The 10,892-nt window shown below is 42.5% G+C and overlaps 1 protein-coding gene across 1 annotated transcript in view; it reads left to right on the top strand.

The window, feature by feature from the left end:
* Positions 1-10,265: 10,265 nt before the first annotated feature.
* ptpn11b (protein tyrosine phosphatase non-receptor type 11b) overlaps positions 10,266-10,892 on the top strand; it is a 71,782-nt gene continuing 71,155 nt past the window's right edge. The window contains exon 1 of the mRNA XM_041846093.1: positions 10,266-10,347. Within this exon, the coding sequence (XP_041702027.1) occupies positions 10,334-10,347 (14 nt within the window). The 5' untranslated portion in view covers positions 10,266-10,333. The remainder of the gene's footprint in view (positions 10,348-10,892) is intronic.

The raw sequence follows: 10,892 nt of genomic DNA, 5'->3' as shown, positions 1-10,892 counted from the left end.
CCTGTCTCCGTGGAATTCATCCCCTTCCAGTTGAATGAAACGACATAAGGACTACTTAACACTTTCATAACGGCATTACCTAAACACTGATCAATTCCTACTGTTCACAGTAAGTCAATAAGGACAAAATGTGTTTACTTGTGCGTATTAAAGTGTTAAGCATTCTCCACAAACTTTAGGAAGTTACTCTTGGATGGTTTCTGTGCAGAATGAACTTATACACCTTATACACAATTCAACTACAGTCAAATAAGTATTTATTTAGGGCACACATTCTAACATACTACGTGCAGACAACTTACTCATTGATTCTAGGTTCTTGCAAGTATAGCCCCACAGATAATCATGGGTTCAAGACTACTAATGTAAAGATGGAATGTTAATGTGTGCTACTTGGGGTAAGAAAATTAGATGGACAGGCAGCGATGCCATTCTCATTCAACTCAAAACGTCCAGCCAGCCAGTGCTAAGCACATTTCAAGATGTGTTATTCTTAAACATGCTGTGGAATACAGTTTTAAAGTAACTGCTCAGTGTTTCCAGATTTCAATCCCAAAATGTTTATGTTAAAAAGTGTATTTTCTGTAATGGAATGGTGTGGGCGTACCCCAACAACAGAATGGTGTGTTGGCGTATACCAGTCATAAAAAATATTAATGCAAGTAGACCGCTGATTGGCCAGCTCATCCTCCTTTAGACCGCTGATTGGCCAGCTCATCCTCCTCACGGAGATGACATCATGTTCTATGAGGAAATAGCAAGCATTTTTTAAACGGTCTGTTTGAGATACAAGTTTGAGGTGGGGTTTTTGAATTGTTTTTTCTCCAATTTATGCTTTGACCACATGAGTCGTTCCATGTAATTTCAGCAAGTCATGACACCCCCCATCTCAGATTGTTCTGACCATTTTTCTGTAGTTAGAAAGAGATAGGATTTGCATTCCTGAAACATTATTTCATTGACATTTTATTTTATCTCTGAGAAATTAAGCTACCGGTAATTAGGATTTAGTAAATATAGTACCCATCATCCAATTTGGGCCAAACTTCTTTCTACCAATGAGTAAGACATGAGGAATAACTAAAACAATTCTAAAGCCACCCACAGATGCCCCACACCACATGCCAATCCCACCCCAGCAACCAGTATACACTATCAGTTCACTATGTTTGACAAGTAGTATGAAGCTGTGGTTTGGAGTATTGCTTCTCCATACTCATTGGTAGGAAGAAGTTTGGTCCAAATTGGATGTTGGGTACTATATTTATTGAATATGATATGAATCCTATAAATTAAAATGGCCAATTTGGGTGCAATCAATTAGCTTAATTTCTCAGAGATCAAATTATATTTCAACAAAATAATGTTTCAGGAATGCTAATTGTATCTGTTACTAACTACAGAAACAATTTCAGAACAATCTGAGATGGTGGGTGTCGAAATCCTCTTTCTTGTGCCTTTTGTGATAGAATGACCCACATACAGTACGAGTATAAGACAAGTCAACATTATTTGGATACGAGTTAACATAATATGAACTTTTAACAGTGAGATTTTCACTGGGCAGTTACTTTCAATTATATTTTTTTACAAAGGTCAAAGTGGATTTATGAATTATGCAACAATGCCTGACCTTTTCCAACTGAAAGGTCATCAGCAGATCTTCTGAGCAGCAGAGGAGAGGCGGCTAGCCTGGAAATGTGAGAAAAAAACGGCATCTCATCCATGAGCTTTTCTCATGACTTCTATCTGCAAAAATACAAACGCACTGGGTTTGATTTCTGCGGCCCAATGTAAAATCTAAATGAAGTGATCGGAGCTCGGATGAGAGGGCTCTTTTCTCTTGGGACGGGGGGTTTCTAGCTAGGCCCTGGTTGGCTGCAATAAAGGCTCTATTTTTCTGTCCGTAACAAGGCCCTAGCTGTCCTGCTCCATAGGATTCGATGTGAGTCCCCTTTGTTTCTCTTCCTGGGATTTTATTTTGGACCAGAGGAGTCTTAAGTCTTCTGGCGAAAATGTCAAAAGGTCAGCCTGGAACCAATCACCTCGGGACAGAGAGGGAACAGAGAGCGAGGGGACACTAAACAGGGTCTTCTTTATCGGTTTTGGCCTGGCTCTAGGGGACCGTTCAATGCTGCTGAACACTGAGCTCGAGTCGGCGTACACAGTCACCCCATCCCATTGGCTCTTTTTAGAGGTTGTGTCCCAATCCCTTTTCATGCACGAGTTTGCTCTCCTTTTTATAGGTTGTGTCCCTGTCGTTGTTCACACTCTCCTACAGTGCATTCGGAAAGTATTCAGACCCCTTGACTTTATCTACATTTTGTTACGTTACAGCCTGAATCTAAAATGAATTAAAGAATATTTTTCCCTCATCAATCTACACACAATACAAAAACAGGGATTTATAAAATTTTACAAATGTATTAAAAATAAAAAACTGAAATACCTTATTTACAAAAGTATTCTGACCCTTTGCTATGACACTCGAAATTGAGCTCAGGTGCATCCTGTTTCCATTGATCTTCCTTGAGATGTTTCTACAACTTGATTGGATTCCACCTGTGGTAAATTCAATTGATTGGACAAGATTTGGAAAGGCACACACCTGTCTATATAAGTTCCCACAGTTGACAGTGCATGTCGGAGCAAAAACGAAGCCATGAGGTCGAAGGGATTGTCCGTAGAGCACTGAGACAGTATTGTGTCGAGTCACAGATCTGGGGAAGGGTACCATTTTTGTGTCCCTAAGAACACAGTGGCCTCCATCATTCTTAAATGGAAGAAGTTTGGAACCACCAAGAATCTTCAGAGAGCTGGCCACCCGGCCAAACTGAGCAATCGGGGGAGAAGGGCCTTGGTCAGGGAGGTGACCAAGAACCCAATGGTCACTCGGACAGAGCTCCAGAGTTCCTCTGTGGAGATGGAAGAACCTTCCAGAAGGACAACCATCTCTGCAGCACTCCACCAATCAAGCCTTTATGGTAGAGTGGCAAGACGGAAGCCACTCCTCAGTAAAAGGCACATGACAGCCCGCTTGGAGTTTGCCAAAAGGCACCTAAAGGACTCTCAGCCCATGAGAAACAAGATTCTCTGGTCTGATGAAACCAAGATTGAACTCTTTGGCCTGAATGCCAAGCGTCACGTCTGGAGGAAACCTGGCACCACCCCTACGGTGAAACATGGTGGTGGCAGCATCATGCTGTGGGGATGTTTTTCAGCGGCAGGGACTGGGAGACTAGTCAGGATTGAGGGAAAGATTAATGGAGCAAAGTACAGAGAGATCCTTGATGAAAACCTGCTTCAGAGCACTCAGGACCTCAGACTGGGGTGAAGGTTCACCTTCCAACAGGACAACCACCCTAAGCACACAGCCAAGACAACGCAGGAGTGGCTTCGAGACAAGTCTCTGAATGTCCTTGAGTGGCCCAGCTAGAGCCCGGACTTGAACCCGACCGATATCTCTGGAGAGACCTGAAAACAGCTGTGCAGCGACGCTCCCCATCCAACCTGACAGCGCTTGAGAGGATCTGCAGAGAAGAATGGGAGAAACTCCCCAAATACAGGTGTGCCAAGCTTGTAGCGTCATACCCAAGAAGACTCAAGGCTGTAATCGCTGCCAAAGGTGCTTCAACAAAGTACTGAATAAAGGGTCTGAATACGTATGTAAATGTGATATTTCCGTTTTTTAAAACCTGTTTTTGCTTTGCCATTATGGGGTATTGTGTGTAGATTGATGAGGGGAAAAAACTATTGAATCCATTTTAGATTTGGGCTGTAACGTAACAAAAAGTGGATAAAGTCAAGGGGTCTGAATACTTTCCGAATGCACTGTATGTCCTTCTTGTTTCCATGTCCCCCATGAAAGGGAGAAAAATATGAGTGTATCTGTCCAGCCCTGCCATTTGTCTATTGTTCCCTGCCAAAAATACACTGTGATGGAGACATTTTCAGGAGTTCCCATTGATCCACTACCCTTTTCACACTATTGTCTGACCCAAACCAAACAGGGCATGATTTGCATGGTTCCAGCAACTAGGGTGGATGCGTATCCAGTCCAGCTCAATGCAGCTTGGTTTGGCTCGACTCCATTCAGCTCAGCAGTGTGAAAAGCCTAAATGTTTCCTAATTGAATTAGAGTATTTTTTCACACTCCAACGAATGGTCTGGAATCTGGAACTTCTCATTCCCCGCCACCACACCTTTCTGTCAATGACATGTCCCACAGGATTTAGTCTGCTTATTCCATTATAGTCCATTTTAGTGGATCAATCAGTTCAACTATGATTGAGGGAGTGGAAATGGGTAAAGGAAACCATTTCAGGGTATGTGGACACAGCCTTGGTCTGCACAACAGTGTCCTCTAAACTCGACCTCAAACATTTCCACAGAATATTCTGTGCAGTGAAAATGCATTTTTTTTTAATTGTTCTCCATGGCAAGGTTATTACAGTAAACGAAAACCGAAATAAAACTAAAAACTAAATTGGAAAAACTATACTGAAACTATTATCTTTGACTGCAAAACATCATAAACTGTTAAGTTTTAGTTTTTATTTCTAAACTTTGGTCAAAAATCTAATGGGGTTTTCAAACTTTTTTCGAATGGAGTTTTTGAGCTTCTGAATCTTTTGGGTAAATACTCCCAGTAGATGCCGATGTTTCAAATAGGCCTACCTTGTGCATCACTATCACTAGCTATCTCTAGCATGACTGGGCCAAGCTAGAACAGCTTGTGAAGTTGCTGGAGCCGTTCGCAATCCACACCGACCAACTTCAAACTGACAGCAAGTCTCTGTCTGATGTGGTGCCGTGCCTTCTCAAACTTGACACATACTTACAGTCAACTACTGTTGCAAAACAGTTTTCACAGGTCCTCCTGAAGTCACGGCATGAGTGCTTCGCATGCATACTGAATCCTCTGGCAGCCAACTTCGATCCAAACCCTGCAGCTGCTTGCCTGATGGACCAAAGTGTGTCTCTGGCACTTCGCTCAACAGAGATCGAGCCACTGATGAGGGAAGCAGACTCTTTTGTACTTCAGCAAATCCGAAAGTACAGCCGTGGAGCAGCAGGACCCCAGGAAGATGCCAGGACGACGGATCCAGCAAGCATCTCAACCACAGTGCTTCAGAAATATAGCTTCCTCGCATCGAAGTTTGTGTCTGAGGACACTGTCCAGCCAGAAGGTCAACCTGGCAGGGCATTAAGTGCCCTGTGTGAGCTGCGACAATCACTGAGCAGCTCACACAGTCACTCAATCACTCAAGCACTGAGATGCAGTGCCTTAGACCGATGCGCCACTCGGGAGCCCTATATATATTATTACATATATGCTTAAAATGTCACAAAATGTGACGTCAGCTGATGAAGATTATCTCATAGAACAAAACGTATAAGATCTCCTAAGCCTGTATTTACCACTGACCTTATATTCAGTGTTTATCGAAAAACCCTATAAAAACTCAATTTTCCCATAGGCTTTGCTCTACGAGCCATGACAGAGTTAGTGCCTACAAAAAGATGTCATTACTAGTCTAGTTAATATATGCCATTTAACAACCAATTTTATCCAAAGCAATTTACAGTCATGTGTGAATATATCTTACGTATGGGTTGCCCCAGCAGGAATCGAACCCACATCTTTGGTATTGCAAGCACCATGCTCATACCAACTGAGCCATACAGGACCACATTGCAGTTGCACTACAGCGGCCCGGCAGGTCAAACTTTATCAGTGCAAAGCAAATCCATAGAGAGAGAAAGCCCTGTGGCTTCAGATATTGCATAACCCCATCCACTAGCAGATTAACCTCTGCTGATAACAACACAGCCTGGTGACGTCAATGCTGCAGCCATGGAAGCACCTCTTTTCTGATTGATGCCTTGATCACACCGATAGTGATTTGCGCAAAATAGAATGCAGCATCATCTGGATACGTGTGCAACAACAGTTCAACATTCACCATCTGCTACCATTTCTGTCAAGCCGTCTACGCATACAGTTTGACGCACACCTTCGATAAATCCAACGTATGCACCACGAAGAACGCACTGCAACTGCCTCTGCAACGCAATGCTGCAAGGCAAATGCAGCGTTCCATTGGAAATTAATGTACTTCTGGTGTACCAAAATGCAATGACACTGTCGGTGTGATCGAGGCGTGAGGGGATCTCTCTCTCTCTCTCTCTCTCTCTCTCTCGCTCTCTCTCTCTCTCTCTCTCTCTCTCTCTGCCTCACTCTCACTCCCTCTGTTTTTCTCTTTCTCTCTTAAAAAAAAAATTATGTTTTATTTTTCGTTAAAAATACAAATAAACACATCAGTTACAAACATACACATATGAACAACAATATACAGTGCCTTCGGAAAGTATTCAGACCCCTTGACTTTTTCCACATTCTGTTAGGTTACAGCCTTATTCTAAAATTGATTAAATTGTTTTCACCCCTCATCAATCTACACACAATACCCCAATATGACAAAGCAAAAATAGGTTTTTAGAAATGTTTGCTGATTTATATGTGAAATATCAAATTTACATAAGTATTCAGACCCTTTACTCAGCACTTTGTTGAAGCACCTTTGGCAGCGATTACAGCCTCAAGTCTTCTTGGGTATGACGCTACAAGCTTGGCACACCTGTATTTGGAGAGTTTCTCCCATTCTTCTCTGCAGATCCATCTCTCCAGAGATGTTTGATCGGGTTCAGGTTCGGGCCACTTAAGGACATTCAGAGACTTGTCCCGAAGCCACTCCTGCATTGTCTTGGCTGTGTGCTTAGGGTCGTTGTCCTGTTGGAAGGTGAACCTTCGCCCCAGTCTAAGGTCCTGAGCGCGATGGGGCAGGTTTTCATCAAGGATCTCTGTACTTTGCTCCATTCGTCTTTGCCTCGATCCTGACTAGTCTCCCAGTCCCTGCCGCTGACAAACATCCCCACAGCATGATGCTGCCACCACCATGCTTCACCGTAGGGATGGTGCCAGGTTTCCTCCAGATGTGACGCTTGGCATTCAGGCCGAAGAGTTCAATCTTGGTTTCATCAGACCAGAGAATCTTGTTTCTCATGGTCTGACAGTCTTTAGGTGCCTTTTGGCAATCTCCAAGCGGGCTGTCATGTGCCTTTTACTGAGAAGTGGCTTCCATCTGGTCGCTCTACCATAAAGGCCTGATTGGTGGAGTGCTGCAGAGATGGTTGTCCTTCTGGAAGGTTCTCCTATCTCCACAGAGGAACTCTAGAGCTCTGTCAGAGTGACCATTGGGTTCTTGGTCACCTCCCTGACCAAGGCCCTTCTCCCCCGATTGCTCAGTTTGAAGAGTCTCTAGGAAGAGTCTTGAAGGTTCCAAACTTCTTCCATTTAAGAATGATGGAGGCCACTGTGTTCTTGGGGACCTTCAATGCTGCAGAAATTGTTTTGTACCCTTCCCCATATCTGTGCCTCGACACAATCCTGTCTCGGAGTTCTACAGACAATCCCTTCGACCTCATGTCTTGATTTTTCTCTGATGCACTGTCAACTGTGGGACCTTATATAGACAGGTGTGTGCCTTTCCAAATCATGTCCAATCAATTGAATTTACCACAGGTGGACTCCAATCAAGTTGTAGAAACATCTCAAGGCTGATCAATGGAAATAGGATGCAGCTGAGCTCAATTTTGAGTCTCATAGCAAAAGGTCTGAATACTTATGTAAATAAGGTATTTCTGTTTTTTATTTTTTATAGATTTGCAAAAAAATCTAAAAAACGGTTTTCGCTTTGTCATTATATATATTTTTGTCCATTTTAGAATAAGGCTGTAACTTAACAAAATGTGGTAAAAGTTAAGGGGTCTGCATAATTTACGACTACATTTCATCTGCCCAGACCCACATGCTCACACCCATCCCTGCCTGTATTATTGTTTGACACAGGGCCTAACTTGTAGCCTACCAATTAGTTTTTCTCGGTCGCCCATGCTATTTGAATAATAAATCATTAGATTTTTCCATTGTGTTAATGATGGCGGATTGATTGATTTCCAGGTTTTTACTATATGTTTTTTCAAGGTTACTCTATCTCTCCCTCTCTCTCTGCAACCTACAACTTGCATTCATGGGAATATGACGTGAACATGACACCCCCCCCCACACATTCTGAAATTGAACTGTGATAGAAAACATGGCTCCAGTGTGCTTTAGGACAATGCAGAGCGGTCAGTAGGCTGTTTGCCGGTTTCAGAGGGCTGGATTTAGGACCACACAGACACCACATAGCATGCAGACAAGCTGTGTGAAGGCAAAGCTTCTGAAAGGCTGGCGTATAAGACCAGCACAGGAGAGACGAACAGAGGCAGCTGCTGTCTGTGTTGCGCTTTTTCTCTGAGTTGTAAAAGCAAGCAGAGCAGAAACTGGCTACTCTTTAGTTGACTGATCTAGCTGGCAAGTTAACTGCTGTTTGACAGAAGGAAAAAATATACTCCCAGTGCTGAGCTAGTAGTGTAACTAGCTAATGTTTCATCCCCTCTTGACTGAAGTGAATGAACTACTAGCAGCTCCAGTAGTTAGCTAGCTAGTAGCTCCCACAGCCAATTCAGCTCTAGTTAGCCTCTAGGTATCTAACAGCTGAGGCTGTGTATGTAAATGTTTTGTAGCTTTTGTTTAGTCCCTTTTCAACAGAAGTACATTTGATGAGGTATAATTGTACCATTAACTAGCAGAGCTAGCCAAAAGTTGTCTAACGTTAGCTAGCTAGCTAGCGCACTAATTTTAGCTATTATTTTTGCCTCAATCACACTAGACCTGAATCAAACGATGAAACCAGCGGCCAAACGACTGAAGACCGATATTCTGACGTTTTTTCAGTGCAATGTGAGTTTTTATTAGTCAGTATAGCAATGTAACGTTATTGATCTGTCAGTTTCCCTAGCTAATTCCCTACTTTTCACACTGACACGGTATAAACAGCTCTACAGGCTTCATTGTCATGGTGCACAGTCAGTACACAACACTATGCTCATCATGTCTTAGCAGGATCAGATGGTGACAGGTGTCCCAGCAGGGTCAGACAGCCAGGGAAGACCAGTCTACAGAGCTCAGGTGAATTTTGCATTATATTATAACAATCAGTGAATGGATACAAAGTTCCATATTGAATAGATGGGTAGGCTACAGTCTGGGATCTGGGAATAATGGTAATTTAAATTGTTGAACCATTGATTCTATTCATGGATAATATAATGTATAAATGTACACCAATGTAATTCTTTGTCATGCCTCATCTAAGCAGGATCAGATGGTGACAGGGGTCTCATCGGGGTCAGGCAGCCGTCTGTGACGGAGCTGAGGTGAATTTTTGCATACAACACTTTATTTTCTCTGTGCTGCAAACACTGGACAAGCAAGAAGCTTCAAAGATTTAAACTATTTTAAGGCAGTCTGACAAACCTCTAAAGTTGATTTCCAAACTATATCAAGGGTTGATAGAGGCTTTTCCCGATGACACAAAACATGTAAAACAAAAATGTGAGGAAGACCTGGTAGAAGCTATTGATGATGATGAATGCATACAGAGACGTTAGAATGCCCAGTCATGTTCACATAATCTCAGACATAAATTACTGCCGTTTATGACCATCCACAGAATGTAGTATATGCCAGTGAAACTGAATATCATGCACATAGAAATGTAATTATTCTGCTGGAGGTGTAAAACACAAAAGGGGGTATATTTGCATATACTATGGTCTTGTGAAGGCCCGCTGAATTCTGGAAAAGAGTATGTTCTTTTATCTCAGCATGTCTACAGATTCTCCCTTCTCCCTGCTTTTGTTTGCTTGGAAATGTTGATATATACTGGAGACTGTTATTCATTTGTTAGGCTATTGATTAAATGTGCAACACAATATAATATTGATTATTGAATTAAAATTGATCTAGTTCAGTCTTATCAATCACGTAAACATATTTAATAATGATCTCTTACATAGCTTGATGACTGGGCATTTTTGCTGACTTTATGTTGTTCTAAATAGAGAAGGCTAGAAGGGCCATGGATGCCCCCAAAATGGGAGGACCCCCAGACCCCACATCAAGTTCTGCCCCTGGAATAAGCTACACATTTTCAGTCTATGTTTTAGCTGCCGGGACCGCGTGGTAGAATTAATATGACTGTGGGCTTTGGAGGCGGGGTATGCGGCAATAATATATGTCTTTGGAGTTGAACATTGTTCAACAAACGCCCTCCTGAGTGCATGCTGTCCAACAGCGACACCGCGAAGGCGTAAAGGGAAGGCTCACTTTATTTGACTTTCCCTTCTCATTCGAAGACAGCTTTCTAAGCCTTCTAAGACTGCTATGACGTCTCGCAGGTAAGACGGGCTTTATCGAAAACCATGGAACGAACCGGGAATAGTCCTTTCACCCATTATAAACAGCGTTTCATTACTTATTACAGGACATGTGTGGGACCTTCCGCTTACGAGCAAAAGTACTTTGCATTTCCTCCGACCCTTTAAAACGCACAAAGCCCACAATGGTTGCTTCAATTAGTGGTATTTTTCGCTTTGTCGGCATCTTGTAGACTATTTGTATGACAAAAGTTATTTAATGTGAGTTCAGAGTTGCAATAAAACTGTAATTGGCAATTAGGTTGAATACGCTATTACTTTCGTCTGATAATTTTACGCTTGTAAGCTATGGGACATGGCAAAACTAATGTGCCGCTGAATAATAGATTGTTAAAAAGAGACTGTTCATTGAGTGGATGGATCTTCTTTAAATCTTCTTATTTGCTATAGCACCAGTGCTCGCTCTCTCTCTCTCTCTCTCTCTCTCTCTCTCTCTCTCTCTCTCTCTCTCTCTCTCTCTCTCTCTCTCTCTCTCTCTCTCTCTCTCTCTCTCTCTCTCTCTCTCT

The sequence above is a fragment of the Coregonus clupeaformis genome, chromosome 24 (genome assembly GCF_020615455.1).
Source record: "Coregonus clupeaformis isolate EN_2021a chromosome 24, ASM2061545v1, whole genome shotgun sequence".
Taxonomy (NCBI): Eukaryota; Metazoa; Chordata; class Actinopteri; order Salmoniformes; family Salmonidae; genus Coregonus; species Coregonus clupeaformis.
This window is presented reverse-complemented; position numbering and strand designations above follow the sequence as displayed.